Source organism: Pongo pygmaeus, chromosome 14 (genome assembly GCF_028885625.2).
Source record: "Pongo pygmaeus isolate AG05252 chromosome 14, NHGRI_mPonPyg2-v2.0_pri, whole genome shotgun sequence".
Classification (NCBI taxonomy): domain Eukaryota; kingdom Metazoa; phylum Chordata; class Mammalia; order Primates; family Hominidae; genus Pongo; species Pongo pygmaeus.
In genome coordinates this window covers 105,298,092-105,320,113 of record NC_072387.2, presented here as the reverse complement: position 1 = coordinate 105,320,113, position 22,022 = coordinate 105,298,092, and the positions used below count along the sequence as shown (strand labels likewise).

The 22,022-nt window shown below is 43.9% G+C and overlaps 1 protein-coding gene across 2 annotated transcripts in view; it reads right to left on the bottom strand.

Moving 5' to 3' along the window:
• Positions 1-21,695, bottom strand: part of CLDN10 (claudin 10) — a 147,905-nt gene extending 126,210 nt beyond the window's left edge. Inside the window, exon 1 of one of the 2 annotated variants that reach the window (XM_054445900.2) lies at positions 21,268-21,695. In XM_054445900.2, coding sequence (XP_054301875.1) covers positions 21,268-21,481 — 214 coding nt within the window. In that variant the 5' untranslated portion in view covers positions 21,482-21,695. The remainder of the gene's footprint in view (positions 1-21,267) is intronic. The other variant, XM_054445901.2, reaches the window with a different exon arrangement.
• Positions 21,696-22,022: the final 327 nt, after the last annotated feature.

Genomic DNA, 22,022 nt, shown 5'->3' with positions numbered 1-22,022 from the left:
TCCGGAACATTTCACTGGATTAATTTGTAACTCACTGGGAGATTTTTAGTTCAATTTGCTAAAGATTTTCTGTTTCCATTTCTCTTTTCAATTCAGGTCAATATACAGTTATTCAACTCTCATATTGAAAATGATATGAAAAGTGTTACTGAGTCCAAAGAATAAAGAAAATGAAAGGTAAAATGCAAAGAAAGGAAGAAATGTAATGAGTGAATAAATAAGTTCATTCATGAATAGAGAATTTATTCATGAATAAATAAATCCATTCATCCAACAAATGAACTTACAGAACCCTTATTTTTACCATGCACGAAGCTAAGTAAGTACTGTGCAGTGGAGGCAGAACTATAAGCCACAGTTTCTGTTCTCTAGGATTTTAGAATTTTGTTTATTATGGAAAATTTGCCATTAGACAGTTTAAGTCCAATTTATATTGGTGTTTTAATTCAATCAAAAACTTCACAAAGAAATAAACCATGAACAATTCCCTTACACCTTTAAGAAGACATTAAACGCCCTCTGTGGGAAAAGCCTAACAAAATCACTTTTTTGTACTTTGCACCACTGGACAGGATATGTGTGTATTGGCTAAACAGAATCCTGTGGCCACTGGCCAATAGGCTGCAGGAAGAGAATTCTAAAATAGTTTGTTTTTTTTTTTTCCATTAGAGGCTATAGAAAATAATCCTTGACTGGGCACGGTGGCTCGCCTGTAATCCCAGTGGTGCGATCATGGCTCACTGCAGCCTCTAACCCCTGGGCTTAGGCAGTCCTCCCACCTCAGTCTCCCGAGTAGCTGGGATTACAGTTGTACTCCACCACACCCAGCTAGTTTTAAAATGCTGAGGTCTCACTACGTTGCCCAGGCTGGTCTCCAACTTGTGGCCTCAAGTGATCCTCCTCCCTTGGCCTCCCAAAGTTCTGGGATTACAGGCATGAGCCACCACGCCCAGCCAAGATGTTGTTTTGACTGGACTTGCAGGCTTGTGACTCAAACTTGATTGTGAAGGGGCGGAAGTAGGCACCACACCTCCCCCAAAATATTCATTTGCATTTAAAAACCAGAAGCTGCCTATAAAGTTGTACAGCATCGTTGCCCTTAGTATATCCTCAGATTCATGAATTTTCATAGGAGTCAAGAAGTTTTCTGAAAGGGCCCAGGACCCTGACAAGTCTCCCACACCCCTCCCTTCATCCTTCCACACTCACACCTCATCCCCTCTACTGCCTCTCCACTAATCTTCTGTGACAAGGCTGGAGTATAGAAAAAGGACACTTTCCTTCCTCCCTGCAATCCACAACCCCACAGCAGGGTGGGGAGAGAGGGGAGGGGAGCCTGCACCAGTGGTTCTGTCTCAGCATCAGGCTGGCTTTTCCTTCCTTTCCTTCCTTTCCTTCCTTCCTTCCCTTCCTTCCTCTCTCTCTCTCTCTCTCTTTCGTTTTTGAGACAGAGTCTTGCTCTGTCACCCAGGCTGGAGTGCAGTGGTGCAATCTCACTGCAACCTCCACCTCTGGGGTTCAAGTGATTCTCCTGCCTCAGCCTCCCAAGTAGCTGAGATTACAGGCATGCACCACCACACCTGGCTACTTTTTGTATTTTTAGCAGAGATGGGATTTCACCATATTGGCTAGGCTAGTCTTGAACTCCTGACCTCAGGTGATCCACCCGCCTCAGCCTCCCAAAGTGCTCGGATTACAGGTGTGAGCCACCTTGCCTGGCCTGGGCTTCTTTCAATGGCTGGGGAGAAGTGCAGCCCTGGCCCAGTGGACACCTGCACTCAAATTATCGACTTGGTCAACCTGGTTGCAGGTAGATCTTATGGCAAACACTTGTCGGAAGATAAATTGAAATTGTTACCACGCTTGGGACCCTTGGAGGGTGAGAAAGAGAGAAGGTAGATTCAGGGCTGTCAGAAGCCAGCATGGGGGAATAAGATTGAGGAGCAATGTTGACACTAGATCCCGAACTCCCAACCTCAGGTGATCCGCCCACCTTGGCCTCCCAGAGTGCTGGGATTACAGGTGTAAGCCACCGTGCCCGGCAAGGCACTAGAATCTCAAGTGGGAAGAGCTCATACACAGAAATGTTACTGGGACAGCCATGCCTATGGACCTTTCCTAGAAGCAGTGTTAGCATAAAACACGTAGTTTTTAATCTTTGTGCTTGTTCTTTTTTTTTTTTTTTTCTTTCTGAGATGGATCTCACTCTGCTGCCCAGGCTGAAGTGCAGTGGTGCAATCTTAGCTCCCTGCAATCTCCACTTCCCGGGTTCAAGCGAGTCTCCTGCCTGACCCTCCCTAGTAGCTGGGTTTACAAGCATGTGCCACCACAATCCGCTAAGTTTTTGTATTTTTAGTAGAGATGGGGTTTCTCCATGTTGGCCAGGCTGGTCTGGAACTCCTGACTTCAGGTGATCTGCCTGCCTCAGCCTCCCAAAGTGCTGGGATTACAGGCTTGAGCCACCAGCCCGGCCTCTGTGCTTGTTTATTTAGAGGTAAGGCTGATGGAGTTTGAGGCTGGTGGGTGAGGATGTTGGTGGAATGAGAGCCCAGCCCAGTCCTGCTGACAAGAGAGTGGGTTCTCGCGACAGACAAGAGCAGGTAGGAGAAGAGGAGATAATTACAAATATTGATAGGGAAGAGATGTTTAGGGAGGGGACTCCTGGAAAAGTCTGGAGTTTCTGCCTAGATTTCATGTGAATTGGGACATAAATGTAAAGATAATAGCATTTGTTCCCATAGGTTGGTATAGTACAGAGAATAACTTTTACAAAAATAAAATTTAAAAACAGAACAAAACAAAACCAAAAACCATTGCATGCTGATTAAGGGAAGAATCAAGGTTTATAAATAGGAAGGCAAGACCTGTACATTGAAGTTAATAATAAAAGGTAATTACAAATATTTTAAGAAACACAATATTTGCAATGTTTGAGTTGGGGAGCGTGTGTGTGGTTGGAGGCAGAGGAAGTAACAGAAAGTCCTGACAGGAAAAAAAAATTCAGATAGGAAATAATTTTGACCATTTGAGTCAAAGGAAAATAAAGTAAGACACATGAAAGAACAACTATTTCCAAACCAATCACCCTCAACACGTTTTATAAAAGAGATAACCCAAATGGTACCAGGCTATCTCGAGAAGGTTATGGCTCATAATTTAGTCTGCTCTCAGTGAATGGTACTTTATGTTTACCTTGCACTTTTACTAAGTTGCTCATAACATTCAGAAACTGGAGCCCTCATGGAAATGTCCACGCGACCCAGTCACTTTTCTGAATCCAGCAGCTGAGGAGCTGGAAAGTTCTTTTTCTGCTGACTGTGGTCATGCATAACTGGATAATTTATGGGCAAGACCAACGACCACATCCATATCTCAAATTCATTAATAACCAAGAGAGGGACTCAGCCCAGAATCACTCAGAGGATGAAAGTCCTCAGGGAAGGAATCTGTTCAAATAATCAGCGCCTTTTAAAAAATAAAAATAATAATAAATTATGATTTTTCTCAGCAGTACCTTTCAAATACAGGGAGGGCTGTTTCTTACTACCCAAAGGGAACATTTTGAAGGGTGCCTGAGATTTTTCATGTTAATATCTATATGAAAGGACCAGATGTGGTCATAGAATGAAGGAAAACGTGAGCAGGGAGAAAATTAGGGGTTAAGAAAATGTCCCAAATTTCAAAAGGGTACGTTTCGGAAATTGCCATTGATAACGATTGGTAGCTTTGATAATAGCATTGATAGCTTGGTAGCAAACGATAGGAAAATTTGAGAATAGATCATTAAAGAGTTGGTGGTTGAACCTTAGAGATAAAAGGGGCTCCTGTTGAGAACCAGGGTGAGCCGCTAAAAGCAAGAGATGTATATTAAATACTTTCTCTCTTGAAAAGTTTGCTAGGATGCTTTGCAACATCTATCACACTGTGCTTTGGACAAGAAGGTTGAAGTTGGGCTGATAACCATTCCAATAGACTTGGTAATGGCACCAAGGAAGGTGAACCTGGAAAGTCTCCATGCCCTGTGGTCTGCTCCTTGCTCTCACTCATTCAACTCAACAAATGGTTCTGCACTAACTCAACATACATGGATAGAGCCTGGGTTTTATGCAGGGTGCTCTTCAGGCAAGGGATAGAAAGAAGTTGTTGGATCCCTGTCTTCATAGGGCTTATAATGTAGTGGTGGCAAAGGACAAGTGCACGAGTAACCACAATGCAAGGCAGAGTAGCAAAGCCACAAGAAAAGAAGTACCAGCTGTGCATGGAGGCTTGCGCCTGTAGTCCCAGCTACTAGTGAGACCGAGGCAGGAGGATAGCTTGAGCCCAGAAGTTGGAGGCTGCAGTGAGCTATGATTGTGCCACTGCACCCTAGCCTGGGTGACAGAGTAAGACCATATCTCTAAAAACAAAAGAGAAGTACCAAGTGCCAGGGAGACCTATGAAGACAAAGGTCCCTTCTAGCTAGAAGATTAAAAAGGCTTTGCATAAGAAATGGCATTGGAGGTGGAGTTTGAAGGAAGAGAGAGATGAGGAGTGATGAAAGAAGGAGTGTGCCCCAAATGGCATGAGCAGAGGCACAGAGAAGGGAGAAGTTAATCTCGAAGTCCAGTTTGATTGAAGCAGGAGGACTGAAAAGGACAGTCAGGACTGTTTTGATGCGTTCTTCCTGCCGGGAATTGGCCATTTCTGAGAGTCCTTGATGGGTAAGTGATAGGACTTTGGGACTCAAGAATTACACAGTCTCACATTTGCATCCTGCCACGGCCACTACCTTAGCCATGACACCGAGCAAGTTATGGTCCTTCTCCAAGCTCTATGTAGTTACCTCACCTGCAAAACGGGCATGGGTAAAGCTCCTAGCACAAGAGGTCACTCTGGGAACCAAGTGAGGTGATAGTTACAGCGGTGCATGCACAGAGTAAATGCTCTCAAGGCAGCCGAACAGAGCCCAGGAACTGGAGGAAGCTCTGCCTTTGGGGGTTTCATCTGTAGCCTTGATTCGAGCAAGTAGAACAGCGAATATATTTCTTTTTACTATTTGATCACAATCTAAACTCAGCAGGGAGAGCCTTGATGCTGAGCCCAGGTAGACGATAACCTGAGCCAGAGACAGAGCAAAGCTCCCTCCAGGGAGAATGGGAGGGGTGAGCATCAGATTCGACAGGACTTGGCATTGGCCGGGTGTGCAGTCTGAAGAAGCAGCAGAAGGGCCTTATGTGCTGCAGGTGTCTAACCTGGGTGACCAGCTGAATGGAGTAGCAGGAAAATCAGAGCGGACTGTGAGGAAGACACATGGCAAAGAACATGGAATTCAAAAGGAGGAAGCTTGGCGAAAGCCTGGGATCAGCGCTCTGGGAAAAGAGAGGAGGAGAGAAATGTGCTGCCACCCTACTGGATTCAGACATCTCAGAGCAACATGAGAAAAAGAGGGGAGGGCTCTTAATCCCTGCAGGATTCCCACAGAGACCTCCAGGGAATGTGCAGAAGGTTTTTAGGTGATGCCAGACTGGGAGATTAGCTAACACAAACACAACAAAGTCTGGTTTCAAAGCAGTCTTGAAAAGCCAGAATTGTGAGTTGGAGCAAACAACAAAAGCTAACTCATATATTAACTTTCATATAAGGGAGCTTCTGTGATTATCTTCATTTTACAGACAAGAAAACTGACACACAAGGCCAGGCGCGGTAGCTCATGCCTGTAATCCCCGCACTTTGGAAGGCCAAGGTTGGAGAATTGCTTCAGGCCAGGAGTTCAAGACCTATCTGGGCAACATAGGGAGAACCCTGTCTCTACAAAAAAATTTAAAAAATTAGCCAGCATGGTGGTGTCCCAGCTACTCAGAGGCTAAAGTAGGAGGATTCCTTGAGCCCAGGAGTTCAATGTTACAGTGAGCAATGATCACACCACTGCACGCCAGCCTAGATGCCAGAGCAAGACCCTGTCTCTAAAAAATAAAACAACAACAAAAAAAGAAAACTGAGTGACCGGGCGCAGTGGCTTACGCCTGTAATCCCAGCACTTTAGGAGGCTGAGGTCGGTGGATCACCTGACGTCAGGAGTTCGAGACCAGTCTGGCCAACATGGTGAAACCCCATCTCTACTAAAAATACAAAATCAGCTGGGTGTGCTGGTGCATGCCTGTAATCCCAGCTACTCGGGAGGCTGAGGAAGAAGAATCACTTGAACCCGGGAGATGAAGTTTGCAGTGAGCCGAGGTTGTGCCACTGCACTCCAGCCTGGGCAACAGAGTGAGATTCTGTTTCAAAAAAAAAACAAAACTGAAACACAGAGTTTAAGTCACCAGGTCGGTAGTAAAGCTAGTAGCAGCGGACCTGGGATTCCAACAGGACATCAGGCTTCGAGGTCTGTGATCTGGAAGGAATGGAGGAGGGAAATGGATCATTATGGAGTATTTACAATTTGCCAGACTCCAAGCTGGGAGACCTGGAAGGAAGTAAGATGATTTAGAGTATGGCTTAGTGGAACGGGGCACAGTGGCTCACGCCTGTAATCTCAGCACTTTGGGAAGCTGAGGAAGGCGGGTTACTTGAGGTCAGGAGTTCAGGACAAGCCTGGCCAGCATGGTGAAACCCCATCTGTAGTAAAAATACAAAAATTAGCTGGGCATGGTGGCATGCGCCTGTAATCCCAGCTACTTGGGAGGCTGAGGACTGTGAATCACTTGAACCTGGGAGGTGGAGGCTGCAGTGAGCCGAGATCGCGCTACTGAACTCCAGACTGGGCGAGAAGAGAGAGAGAGATTCTGCTTCAAAATAAAATAAAATACTATGGTTTAGTGGACAAAGATGATGATGTGATGGAAGGTCACTTCTAGGTGCCCCATAGGCCTATGAGAGGCATCTGGGGAGGTAGGAGCTAACTTTTCTGTGCTGACCCCTGCCCCAATATGAATGACTTCTGAGCATGGTGTGGATAAGCAGCCATCCCCAGCTCTTTCTGTCCAGGGGGGTCACATTCCTCACTGTCTGTGAAAGTCTTGGTCTCTAAGTCTTTCTTTCCCTCTGATGACTATGCATGTGATATGTATGAGGTGTCTGCAAGGTGCATGGTGTATGTGTATGTAGGTAGTTATGTGTGGAGCTTGCATTGTTGTATTTGGGTCAATGGGTGTATGTGTGTGTGTGGTGCCTGCCTGTATGGTGAATGCATAGCTGTGTGTGCCTGTGTGTATGATTGCATGGCAAATGGCTATGTGCGTGTGTATGTGTGTTGCCCACATGTGTGTGTTATGTGTATGTGCTGACTGTATGGTGAGTGTGTATTTTTCTGTGTGTGTGTGTAGTGTGTTCAGGTGTCTGCATGATAAGAGATTGTGTATATGAGTAGTTAGCTGTAGAACCTGCCTGGTGTATGCGTGTGCATGTGTGTGCCTGTGTGGTGTGGGCAGTCTAGTGTAAGTTTATTTCATAATCCTGGATGGAATTGGAGCAAAAGCTGGGTAGCTTAGCACCTGTGCAAAGGCAGATCACCCCCACCTCTCACCGCAGGCACAGGAAGCAGAGGCAGAAAGAGCCTGGCAAGCGAGAGGCTGCATGGCTGCACCCCCGCAGGGCAGCTTTGATGCTGCAGGTGGGAGGGGAAGACTCCTGGGGAGGACACTCTTTCTCGGGCTCCACACCTGCTGTCATGGACACCCCAGACTTGAAGCTGGAATAGAGGGAGCCACTAGGATAACATGCATATTTTTCCAGATGAAAAAATGGATACACGCACACACACACACACGCGTGTGCACTCCCCCTTCTCATTTTCCCCCAAATTCTCAGCTAGGAGCCATGCTTCGACAGTTCTTCCTGAGGTGTGGGGTGAGAGAAAGCAAGTCCTGGTGAAGGAGCTGAAGCAGGGAGGCAAAGGAGAGGCACTGGGGATCAGGCAGATCAGTAGCGTCCAGAGCATAATGTTTAGGACAGGCATTGGGTCAGAACTGAGCCACCAGGCACGCTGGAGTTAGGGGATGGGACCATCGTAAGACAGATCTACCACCTGGAACCAGACATCAGCCGCGAGGAAAAAAGTGAGAGGTCTGCGGTCCAGGTTTAAACAGGAGAGTGGGCCGCAGCTAACCTCCAGGAGCTGGAAGGCTGAGCAAAGTGGCACAAACACAGAACCAAGGCGCAGTGTCAAGGAAGGACCTCGGCCACTGCAGCAGAGTCAGTTTAGTGGGGACGTTTGTAGGAGTCCTCCAGAGCAGGCTGAAATCCCCTGATACAACTGGCTCAAGGCTTGCCGGTGGAAATAAAGGAGAACATCTGGCCGTAGTAAGATAAGAAGAAAATTGTCTTCCATTTTTCCCTGCCCAATTCACAAATGTCCACATTCTGTGTTCTGGAGAAAATCAGCCTCCCAGTAGGATGGCGGGTCTGTTTTTACGCATGGACTATATTTGGTGCGTATAAACTAGAAATATCAACCCAAGGAAATTTAGTTAAAGGCAGGACTTGTTCTCTTGTATCCCCCTGCCCCCGCCATCACTCGGCTCTGTGCCTGGATTTAGAAGTAGTAGTCCCTTCTTCCAGAAAAGGCTAGATGGCATACACTGTGGGCTTCTTAGGACCCTTCCAGATACCAATTAGAGACGGAGAGCTATGTATTTCTTATATTAATTATATTAATTCTTTTTTTTTTTTTTTTTTTGAGACAGAGTCTCACTCTGTTGCCCAGGCTGGAGTGCAGTGGCACGATCTCGGTTCACTGCAACCTCTGCCTCCTGGGTTCAAGCGATTCTCCTGCCTCAGCCTCCCAAATAGCTGGGATTACAGGTGCCTGCCACCACACCCAGCTAATTTTTGTATTTTTAGTAGAGGTGGAGTTTCGCCATGTTGGCCAGGCTGGTCTCAGACTCCTGACCTCAGGTGATCCTCCCGCCTTGGCCTCCCAAAGTGCTGGGATTACAGGCGTGAGCCACTGCGTCCAGCCTTCTTATATTAATTCTAACATTGATTAACATATAGGTTTAAATAGAATGGCATTAACATAACATATATAACATTTACTGCTTCAATTCATGATCCCTTCTAGGCTATGAACATCTAAGGGCAGAGATGAGGTATTTTTATTGCCGCATTCCAAGTTATCTAGCACAGAGCCTGGCAGTTGTTCAAAACTATTGAAGTCAATATGCAAATCGAAGACGTAGATTTTTAAATATTTGTGTTTATTTGCACATGTGCACAGACTCTCAGACCTCTCATACTGGAAATTTCTTGAGAGATTACCTCATCTATCTTCCCAGCCAGTGCAGGAAGGGGTTCTACAGCCTCTTAGCAGACCCCCCTCAACCTCCTCTGGGAACTTCTAGCCAGGTCTCTGTGACACAGCCTATCCCATTGCGGGGCAACTCTGATAGAAATGACTTCTTCAAAGTGATCCTAAACCAGACTCTCTAGTAACATCTACCCAATATCTTCTCCCACTCTGTGCCCTATATATTTTTTTCCGTTTCTTCCAGGTGAAACAAATGGCCATGTGAAGTGATTTCAAAACCTCTCATCCTCCTAGTCACCCTCCTCTAGAATCAGTGAATTGGTTTATGCTCATGTCCCTTAAAATATACGGTGTGCAAGACTAGAACTATGCAATTTGACTACAGAATAGTTGGGGACTATTACCCGTCTAACTTTGTTATTCCTGTGCTGTTAATGTCACCTACAATTGCATTAATCTTTGTATCTGTCACATTTTCCTCTTGTATTACACATCTAAAGAGCACGGTTAAAAAAAAATTAAACTCAGTCAAACTAATCTGTCTCACTCTCTACAATTGGTTTTTCAAGGCCAAACCCCATTAAGTTAAGAAACTGACTGAGATCTTGGTACGTATTGGAAAACACCATACTAGGAGAAGGAACTAGGGGTTACATTGGGACCAGCTTTCTCTATCCCACTGCCCATCAAGTTTCCTGGCAGAAATCCTTGGAGACATCCTTGACCCCTCTCATTCCTCGTAAGTCACCAAGACTCAACAATTCTGCCTCAAAATATCTTCCTTTGTATTCCCGCTGCTATGCCCTTTGCTCGGATTCTAACACAAAATACTGCAGGGTCTTTGTTAAGTGTAAGCCCCATGGGTATTCTCTGCTTAAAATGTTTCAATAGCTTTCAGCTTCTTCCAGGCAAAGTCTGGATCCCTTTGTAGGGCTTAAAGGTCCCTTTGGGAGCTTTTGTTATCGACATCTGCAGCCAGATATTCTCCCTCCCTCTGTGCACATCTTAGGTGTCAGCCATTCCAATTATGTGCTTCCTGTTCCTGCATTCACTTGCCTTCCTCCTGCTTTTTAGGTCTTTCTCGTATGTCCCAGGCATTGCTCTGGACGCTGTATGCAAATTCATGCACTCAGTCTTCACCATCATCCTCTGAAGTAGATAATATTTCCATTTAACAGATGGGAGTGCTCAGGCCAGGCGTGGTGGCTCCTGCCTGTAATCCCAGCACTTTGGGAGGCTGAGGCAGGCAGATCACCTGAGGTCAGGAGTTCGAGACCAGCCTGGCCAACATGGTAAAATGTTGTCTCCACTAAAAATACAAAAATTAGCCAGGAATGGTGGTGCACATCTGTGCTGAGGCACGAGAATCACATGAACGCGGGAGGAGCAGGTGGCAGTGAGCCGAGATAGCACCACTGCACTCCAGCCTGTGTGACAGAGTGAGACTCTGTAAAAACAACAACAACAACAAAACAAAACAAGCAAACAAAAAACAATGAAAACAAAACTAAACAAAAACAAAAAATAGATGAGGGAGCTCAAATGTTAGGCCTTCTTCCCAGAAACATGCAGTTAATTTTTGGGCTGGATGAGTCCCTTAGCCTAAAATACCCTCCTTTCCTTGGCAAACTTCTTGAGAAACTTCTCCCCATCTTTCAAGACAGTTCAAGCCTCAGCTCTTTGGGAAGTCTGCCTCCCCCTGAACTTAATCATCCAATAACATTTAGCATTCTGGGCTAATTGCCAAATGGTTGCTTTACCCCCAACAGCATATATCTGAAGACCTGCCCCTGTCCTGTTCCTCCCTGAGTCTTCAGAGCCTATATTCTGCACCAGGAATCCGCTGAATGATTTGCCAAATTTCAACCTTTGGTAATCAATTTTTCCTGCAATGCACACAAAAATGTGGCAAAAGCTTAATTGTAGACATGCTGGCTTCTGAAATTCAAGCCAATTATCCCAAGTTCATTTAGGAGCAGTGGCGCTTTCTATAATGTACATTACCTAAACATGCACAAGGGCAGGAAGGTTTTAAATGACTAAGCCCAGCACACCATTTGCTCAGAAGATGTTCCTCAACTACATCTCCTTTAGGATGCAATTTAGTCTATGAGGCGCGAGGAAAGCTGTGCGGTGGAGACAGCCAGATGGGCAATGAGCCAGGAGAGGAGCTGTGAGCCTTGTGAAAGATAAACCTGAACCTTTTCTATGCTACATGTTCACCAGGAGAAAATCAGATAAGTATGAAGTCTTAAAGGAGTGGGGGACAGAAAAATCGATGCCTTGCTGTCCTACAGTCCAAACACCATCAAGGGCTCTGGCATCTATGCTGTATTAACTCTGTTTTCTTGTTTTCTGTATTCTCCATGCTCTGGCACCTGGGGCCTCACCGACTTGGGGGAAACTGCTCCTCCAACCTGAGGGCTAGCCAGTTATTACAGATAGCAAATGACCCCCTACAAGCGCATCTTTCATAAGCAAACCAACCAGCCCAAAGACCACATCCCCAACTACCTCCTTTCCCAAGTGTTTACCCATTAAGCAGATATTTCCCTGCCCTAATCACCCCAGGGTGGCAACCAGACAACTTGGGACTCCTACACTCCAAAGCCTCCTACACTGCCATGCCTCCCGCTTCTCAGGATCGACGAGTATAAAACTTCTTTCCTGACAGTCATTTCCATGTCTGTGCGTTTTACCATACCCAATTAAAACAAATTCCCAGTTCATTTTAAACACAGGTTAGTCTACATCATAGAATAAGATTCTTTTCCTTGACCTTCCCCACAAGCTTTTGAAGCATGTAACTAGACATCATCATTGTCAACAACATCATCATCATCGTTATCCTACAGCTAAGAAAGGGAAACAAGGGCAAATGCCAGGGATTCACCTAAGGTCCACAAAGCATGGCCAAGCTGCGACTTAAATGCAAATTTGGGGGCTAGTACCAAATGCTGGCCATTTCCCCAAAAAGATTTGCAGAAGCCCATAGGAAGTTAGAAATATGGTCCCCAGTGAACCTCAGTTGCTTTGTATATAAAATGGAGACTATAGAGTATCAGTCTTCTGGAGAACTATGACAATGTATGTGAAAGCACTTTGTAAAACACACTGTATACATGCATTTAAAAACCAGTGACCTTATGTTACATGATTAAAGTCATCAATGAATAACATGACAGCTAACTTATGATTGTGACAGCTGCTCATGATGTAAAGTGTTTTACATTATCATTTCATTTAACCCTGACAACAACCCTATGAGTTGATTCGTATTATTACCTCCATTTGCAAATGAGGAGATTGAGTCTATGAGAAGTTAAGTAATGTGCTGGAGTTTGCATCGTTAGCTCTATGTGGAGCTATGATTCAAACCCATATATTAAACTGTCTGTTCCAAAGTTTTTCCCTGCCCTCAGAACTAAGAATACTCAAGTAAACATTTGCTCTTTTTGGCTGTCCGGCATACCAAACACACCCTGAGCTTGGAGGAGCCCTGCCTTCCCCTGTGGAGCCCAAAGGGGGCCTTTTCTCCCCATTCCGAGCTATTAGAATGTGTGATTGACACACGGAATATATCCACATCTTTAGTGAGTTACTGACATCGAAATGCAAGGTGGTCTTGCCTTATACAAAATAGCAAATCCTAAGTGCAAACTATAGTCCAATATCCTTCACATCATGAGCACAATATCCTTTACATCATGAAAAATATGACAGGACACGCAGCAAAGGAGCAAAGGCATGCTTCTATCAGGCTTTGCATTCTAAGAGGCAGCTACTGCACTCCTGGTTGGAAACAAATGGATAGAGCAGAGTAATAGCCACCTTCCTACAGCTGAGATGTGATCTTTCAAGGCATTGAAAGAGGTATTCATGGACATAATCGCCAGTCTTTATGGAGACCCTTGTGTCTGGTACTACATAAGACACTTTGCCTGTGTTATTTGTTGTTGTTTTTTGCTTTTTTGAGACAGGGTCTCACTCTGTCACCCAAGCTGGAGTGAAGTGGCTCAATCACAGCTCACTGCAGCCTTGACCTCCCTGGCTCAGGTGATCCTCCCACCTCAGCCTCCTGAGTAGCTGGGACTATAGGTGCCCACCATCATGGCCACCTAATTTTTGTATTTTTTGTAGAGACGGGGTTTCACCATGTTGCCCAGGCTGGTCTCAAACTTCTGCGCTCAAGCGATCCACCTGGCTTGTCTCCCAAAGTGCTAGGATTACAGGCATGAGCCACCATGCCTGGCCATATGTGTCTTATTTAATCACCATTTAACAGGAAAGAACACTGAAACTCAGAGGGATTAAGACCCCTTAGTAAATGTTGGGTCCATCAGATTCCTAAGGCCAAACTCCAAGCAAAGATTTCTCAAACATTTAGTGTGCATAGAAGACACCTGGAGATCTTATAAAATTGCAGATTCTGATTCAATAGGTCTGTAGTGGGGCCTGAGATTCTGCATTTCAAGCAAGCTCCCAGGAGATATAGATGCTGCTGGCTGGTGGATCACATTTCAAGAAGCAATACTCTAAATGTTTCTGCTTTTTAGATACCATCATAAAAAATATTCATGGCAGGCCAGGTGTGGTGGCTCATGCTTATAATCCCAGCACTTTGGGAGGCTGAGACAGGAGGATTGCTTGAAGCCAGGAGTTTGAGATAAACTTGGGCAACACAGTGAGATTCCCGTCTCCACAAATAGATGAAAATTAGCCGGACGGTTGGCATGCACCTGTAGTCCCAGCTACTCAGGAGGATGAGATGGGAGGATTGCTTAAACCCAGGAGGTCGAGCTGTGATCACGCCACTGCACCCCAGCCTGGGAGACAGAGCAAGACCCTGTCTCAAAAAGGAAAGAAAGGACCACAAAAACAAATCCGTGGCTCTTTTACTTGTTCTAAACACTTCCCTAGGACTCTCTCCCTTTTCTAGAACTTGGTGACATGAGAAGAGATTCCCTCTGCAATACAAATATCAGAATTTAACTCAATGAACAATTTCTCCTTCTGTTTATTCAATCCACACAACTTCGTTGAGTGCCTTCTAAGCCAGACACAGCAGTAGGTACGGGGGAGAGCAGGATAAATGAGGTAAGGTCCTGGCCTCTAAAAGAGGAGCTATGGATGGAGGTAGGATGTCTTAAAAAGTCTCTGATGCTTCCATGAAAGAACAGCCTGCAGCACACTGCTTTAGGATCCCCAGTCCAATCGTCCGCTGCTATGGCAATTGAGGTCATTCTGACTGCTCCAGCGCCATCTTCACCACTGTAAGGCTAGGGCACTTTTCAGCATTGTGCCTTCCAACCATATTGATATAGAGACAATTTTACAGTGGCTCAACCTGTCTAGATTCTACTGCGAAAGTCCAATTCACCTACCTTGGGTTATGACTGTGTCAGTACACATATAATATTATGCCTCTGTTTGTTGGAACAGGAACATGTTGAATGCTTCTTGGACTTCACCCAGGCTAGAATGCAGCTGTGCAATATCAGCTCACTGCAGTCTCAATCTCCCCAGTTGAAGCAATCCTCTCACCTCAGCCTCCCAAGTAGTTGGAACTGCAGGCGTGTGCCGCCATGCTTGGTTATTTTTAAATTTTTTTTAACATAGGGACAAGGTCTCCCTGTGTTGCCCAGGCTGTTCTTGAACTCCTTGACTCAAGTGACCCTCCTGCTTCAGCCTCCCAAAGTGCTGGGACTATAAGCATGAGCCACTACACCCAGTCTCTGTATACTTTTAAATAATTTTATATGCATTTGGGACATAGCATAAAAACTAATCTGAAATTAAATTTAACCTTAAGTTTATTTAATAAAACTTAGTTTCAGAAAGCAGCATCAGGATCTTAGAGAATGGAAAAGTAAGTGTTATCCAAGGGTGCAGCTATCTATTAAAAGTATTAATATTGGCCAGGCACAGTGGCTCACGCCTGTAATCTCAGCACTTTGGGAGGCTGAGGTGGGTGGATCACGAGGTCAGGAGTTTGAGAACAGCCTGGCTAACATAGTGAAACCCTATCTCTACTAAAAATACAAAAATTAGCCAGGCATGGTGGCACGAGCCTGTAGTCTCAGCTACTAGGGAGGCTGAGGCAGAAGAATTGCTTGAACCTGGGAGATAGAGGTTGTGGTGAGTTGGGATCATGCCACTGCACTCCAGCCTGGGCAACAGAGCGAGACTCTGTCTCAAAAAAAAAAAAAAAAGTGTTATATTTTGGAGGCATCTAACTTTTTAATTTTCCCTCATTGACATGGTAATTTGTTTTCCTTTATTCATTGTTGTTGTTTGATATTTATTTACTACTATTATTTAATCATGGACTAAGGCACTGCTATGTTGTGACTCTTTGTGTGCCCCCAAATTTATATGTGGAAATTGTAACCCCCAAAATAATGGTATTAGTAGGTGGAGCCCTTTGGGAGGTGATTAGGTTAGGAAGGCAGAGCCCTCATGAATAGGATTAGTGCTGTTATAAAAGAGGCCCCAGAGGCTGGGCATGGTGGCTCATGCCTGTAATCCCAGCATTTTGGGAGGCTGAGGCAGGCAGATCACTTGAGGACAGGATTTTGAGACAAACCTGGACAACCCAGCAAAACTCCGTCTCTATTAAAAATACAAAAATTAGCTGGGTGTGCTGGTGGGTGCCTGTAGTCCCCACTACTTGGGAGGCAGAAGCAGGAGAATCACTTAACCTGGGAAGCAGAGGTTGAGATTGCACTACTGCACTCCAACCTGCGCAATAGAACAAGATTCAGTCTCAAAAAAATAATAATAATAAAATGAAATAAAAAAGAGGCCTCAGAGAGCTGCCTTGCCCCTTCCACCATGTGAGGATGCAGTGAGAAGGTGCCGTCTATGGGCCCTCACCACACACTGAATCTGCCAGTGTCTCGATTTAGGACTTCACAGCCTCCAGAACTATGAGAAATAAATTTCTGATGTTGATGAATTACCCAGTTTATGGTATTTTGTTATTGCAGCCTGAGTGGACTAACACAGGCATACATTCCAACTAGCAAGAAGTCTAAATTGATGACATCAGATGGCTCCCAGCTGTTCCCTAGATGTGAATAAATGCCCACAGAAAACCCTCTTTCTCTAGCAAGTGCCATTCCTTTACCCCCGCAATTTTTTTTTTTTTTTTTTTTTTTTTTTTTTTTTTGCGATGGAGTCTTGCTCTGTCACCCAGGCTGGAGTGCAGCTCAATCTTGGCTCACTGCAATCTCTGCTTCCTGGGTTCAAGTGATTCTCCTTCCTCAGCCTCCCAAAGAGCTGGGACTACAGGTACCTGCCACCACGCCTGGCTAATTTTTGTATTTTTAGTAGAGACAGGGTTTCGCCAAGTTGGTCAGGCTGGTCTTGAACTCCTGACCTCAGGTGATCCACCTGCCTTGGACTCCCAAAGTGCTGAGATTACAGGTGTGAGCCACCGTGCCTGGCCTCTTTACCCCCATTTTTATGGCATGGCCGAGTAAGGGAGTGGGGAGAGAGGTGAAGCATCTGGAAAGTGAGGAGAGAAGGCTCACACTCCTGTAGACAGCCAGCATCATTTGACTGCAGCTTCCAGATGCCTGTTTGGTTTCATTCCACTGAAATCCTGGCACTTTGACTTGGGTCTTGTGGTCATTTAAGGTCATTTAAACCTATCTCAACCCAGATGCAGAGAAGACTGTAAACAGTCAGGAACACATGAAGCTGGTCAAGATAATAGATAAGGGGGAAAAAAAGGCCTTGGCAGGGCATGATGGCTCATGCCTGTAATCCCAGCACTCTGGGAGGCCTAGGCTGGAGGATCACTGGAGCCCAGGAGTTTGAGACCACCCTGGGCAACATCACAAGACCCTGTCTTTACCATGTCCAGCTAATTATGTTTATAAATAAAATTATAAACAAAATTATAATTACTTATAAGCAAAATTAGCTGGGCATGGTGACACGTGCCTGTAGTCCCAGCTACTCAGGAGGCTGAGATGGGAGGATCACTTGGGCCCAGGAAGTCAAGGCTGAAGTGAGCCATGATCATGCCACTGCACTCCAGCCTGGGTGACAGAGTGAGACCCTGTCTTAAAAAACAAAAATTAAAAACAGAAGGAAAGACCTTAATCCCATGAGCAACTATAACAATTATAATAGAGGATACTTTTATGGCTATAATTCTTTGGGAAACTTCTACTGCCAGATGGCGAAGCATTGTGAAGTTCTGGAATTGAACTCTAGGTTGAAAGATACCTGAGGGAACTCTTGGAGACCCGTTCTCTTAATTTATGGATGAGGCACAGAAGGTGTCATTGCTGAAGTCAAGGTCTCAACAGCAAGTCATAAAGGAGCCAGAATGCGAGGCTCAGTCTGCTGAGTCATAATCCACTGACCTCCCTTGGGGTTGCCTGCGCGCATTTCCTCGCTGGCTCCTCAATTCAGCACACTCCAGCCTTCCTCCAGGAATACAATTTTGCCCTCATCGCGAACCATCTGTAGTCTCACTCATTATTTGGTTAATTCAGTCATTTTGCAGCTATATATCCGGAATCCAGCATGTGCCGGGGCACAACAGGAACATGACAGATCCACCCCCTGTCCCAAGGTGATCAGGATTTCCTTCAATTCCTCACTTCAGCCATGCTTCTTGGATTCGGTCTTCCCCCTTAGAAAGAACTCCTTTTCTCCCTACTATGAGAGATGCTTTACTTTCATAGTGAAAGCATTCCTATTAACATTGATATGAGAGAAAAACAAAACACAACAAAACGAGACCTAGCTTATGGCAGACTTAGTGTCTAAAGATAGTGAATTGGCTTTGGATTTTAATCAAGCTTTCAGGCTCCAATAAGAGGTTTATTTCACAGAATGACAGTTGAAGATGTCCTCTGTATTTTTTACTATAGCTATAAATGCTGCTCACCCAAAGAGCTGTTTGCTTACATCAAATTTTTAAGGGATGTAGTCACTATTAATCGAAATGAAGCCCTAAAAAGCTGTGGCTACACTGGAGCATTCAAGAAGGTTAGCTATGGGAAGTTATGACTCCAGCAATGAAGTTATATAATCAGTAAGAAAAAAAAAATACAACTGTGACAGCTTAGACAGATTTTCTGCTTTTCTTTCTTAGAGGAGGTTTAATCTGGCCTAAGTCTAAGAAGATTTGTCTCAAATTGACAATATAGGCTTAAATAGTTTATTATTTTAAAAGGTGATATAACCATTTTCATTCTTCATTGACATCTGAGTTCTTTACTCAATTTATAATTATTGCGATGTTGGAGAGATTACTGGCATAGATAGCTTTCCTGATTCCCTCATTGTTATGTTTTCAAATAGGAATAAAAGCAACCAGCAATGACTCCATGGGAAAGGAAATCCAAATGTGTGAATCCCCGTTTCCTTTGAAAATATTAATCAGTGTTTCTGACATTGAAAACAGATTTCTGCGGCAAAGTGTATCATTTATAAAGATTTTGACTCGGGGTGAAGAAGGTAGAGAGATTATATTAATTTAATTGTGCTTGTTCTTAGGGAAGCATTGTGAGTGCATGAGATTTTCAAATTACTTCCTATGTGCAGGGTATACAGGAGATAGAATAAATTATTTTTACAATCAATAAACAAAGTTAACTTTAAAAATAAAGTTTTGGCAGGCGTAGTGGCTCATGCTTATAATCCCAGCACGTTAAGAGGCCAAGGCAGTAGGATTGCTTGAGCCCAGGAGTTCAACACCAGCCTAGGTAACATAGTGAGATCTCATCTCTACAAAAACCTTTAAAAATTAGCCAAGTGTGGTGGCATGCGCCTGTACTCCCAGCTACTTGGGAGGCTGAGGTGGGAGGATCACTTGAACCCGGGAGGTGGAGGTTGCAGTGAACTGAGATTATAACACTGCACTCCAACCTGGGCAACAAAGCAAGGTTCTGTCTCAAAAACAATAAATAAAAAATAAGACAGTGTTAAGGGTGAGAGATATCTGGACCATAATAAAATGCCTAACTCTGTGATGATGTGTTTGGGGAAGTAGCGAGTTGAAGTCATGTAAAATGTACATGATTCTTTAACCCACTTTGAAGCTAAAGTTGAACACATGTTTTCCCCAATAACTGGGTTTCATTAAGAAATACAGAATAAAACATATTAAGACCATTTTCTTTCTTTTTTTTTTTTTAAGATGAGGCCGGGCACGGTGGCTCAGGCCTGTAATCTCAGCATTTTGGGAGTCAGAAACAGGTGAATCTCTTGAGCTCAGGAGATCGAGACCAGCCTTGGCAACACAGAGAGACCCCATCTCAAAAAATGTATATAATAATTGAACAAATAAAAGATGAACCCAATTAAAAACAAACAGACTTACCACATGCCATCTTTTCTACCTGATTCATAAAGTGAAAAGGGGCCAAGAGGGGCCCCTGGAGAAAGAACGATTGTAAGAGGTGCAGAGTGACAAGAGGGTCTCCACACACACTCTTCTTTTCCTCTGTTTCTAGGGCAGTGTTCTATATCAGAAGGAGCAGTGTTGAAATACCCAAAGTAAGTTTAGAAGTTGAGCCTGAAGAGAGACATAGCATGGATTCCTCAAATGGGTACTTAGGAAAGTCCATGTTATTTCAGGGCCTAACTGAGGCATCCACGCTTGAATATTTCTTTTGTCATTAGAAATCTCCTGGATTTAGTTAAGTATTCTGTCTTTATCCCCTGGCACTCATTGTAGACTAATGATGTGCATACTTGACACAAGATCTCCTAACACATTATGCTTTAGTAACTTCCTAGTTAAAATTTTATTTCATTTTCTTTACTGGGGCCAAGGTACAGTTTTACTATTTGACTGTGGAAAGTCTATATTTTACCAAGAAACAAGGAGCAATTTTTAAGGTAACAAACCCACAACTTGTGGCAGATTTGTAAATGTATCAAATTTGCAGAAAGCAGAGGCAGATAGTAATTCTCATAATGACATGAAAGCAAATGACAATTGTTTCCCTGAAGGCATCCTGGAGTATGAAAATGTCCTTAAAAAATATATGTTCTCTCTTTGAGATACGTACACTTGTAATAGAGTTTCCAATATGCACAATGATGAAAGCTTGCCCCATGTATTCTTAAATAAATAAAATCAGGTAACCAAAGGGGAAAGTAAACAGCATTTTCTTTCACTTAACCGCTTTCAAATTTTTCTTGCTGTTATTTTATCATTCAATATGGTTTTTTGTTTTGTTTTGTTTTATATCTAGGCTGTGATAAACATTAAAAAAAAACATGGAAACCCCTCTGAAAATAGAATTCCTTCCTTTGTTATCAGGAATCTAGGATAAAGTAGATGTAAGGAGACATACGGATTACCTTACAGGCCTTTTGGAATACTCAGTGTGACTCCAAAGGAAAGAGTGGAAGTGGTTGGATTGTTTTAAAAGCCAGTTTCAATTTGCCATCATTTGCCAGTTCCAATCTAGCAATGGCATATTACGTATATATGTGTGTTATATATATGTGTGTGTGTATATATGTATATATTCTTATAGATACCTGTGTGGGTTATATATGTGAATGTATATATATATGCACATGTGTGCATATATATATACACACACACATATAGATACCTCTGGGTGTGTGTGTGTTTGTGGGTATATATATATATATATATAGAGAGAGAGAGAGAGAGAGAGAGAGGAAAAGAGAGAGAGACAAGTTTAAATCAATGAGAGCGTTTCCTACATAGAGGTGATGACCCATTAAGATTCCTCCATGACTCAAGGCAAATTGAAACTGACTTTTAAAACAATCCACACTTCTACTCTTCCCTTTGGAGTCACACTGGGCATTCCAAAAGCCCTGTAAGGTTATTCTTACATCTCCTTTGTCAAGTAAAATAAATAATGTCATTCTTTCAGCCAATACTCCTACACCCCATCCTTCCTAGGCAAATCTTGGCACTTTGATTAAGCACTCAGTCTTCAGAGAGTTAACAGCCAGCCATAGACAGCTACTTCAGCACAGTCGGGGGGAAGAGTACATTTTACCTCCACCCCAAACAAAGCCATTATATTTACCTGCTACTTTGAAGATAGTAAAATGCGGTCGGCAATGGAAAGAACCCAACGCGTTACCTGCGCAGTTCATCCACAGACCCTGGTAAACCCAAGTGGCTGTTATCACCGAGGAGGCTCGCGTGGTCACTTTCCACTCATTGGACGTGGTAGCAGCAACGAGAGCTCCAAACCCTCCGACACCAGACACCAGAGCCCAGATCTGCGCCCTGGACATGTCGCGCCGCCTTCTCCAGTGACACTGTCCGGACAGAACGCTTTGGTGGTCTAGGCATGCAGCTGATAGAGAACACTTTGACAAGCGTCACAGCCAGCGGATGTGGGTAGGTGACAGCGTTTCATGCTCGGATGGCCTGAGGAAGTATAGGAATTTAGGATCAAGTATGGTTTACCAATGACATTTTAAAGATGGCCTGAAAGAGTCGTTCTGATTTTCTACACGGATATTTTTTAAAATTTCGTAGACGAATTTTAAGGGTTTTGATTTCGCAGATTTTTTTTTAACTTGGCACCATAGTTAATGCTTAATTTTCTGTTAGCCTGAAGCTTAACGAACCATGCAACTACCAGATATTACAAAGTACAAATTATACAGTAACAGTTAAATCTTATTTGACCAATTGCTTTAGTCTCGCCTGCTTTTGAATCTTTACATAATTGAATCATATTGTAGAAATTCTCCCATAACCTATTTTTTTTCATGTAACACTGTACTTGAGGGATTTATCCATGCTCAGGAATGTAGCTGTCATTCATTA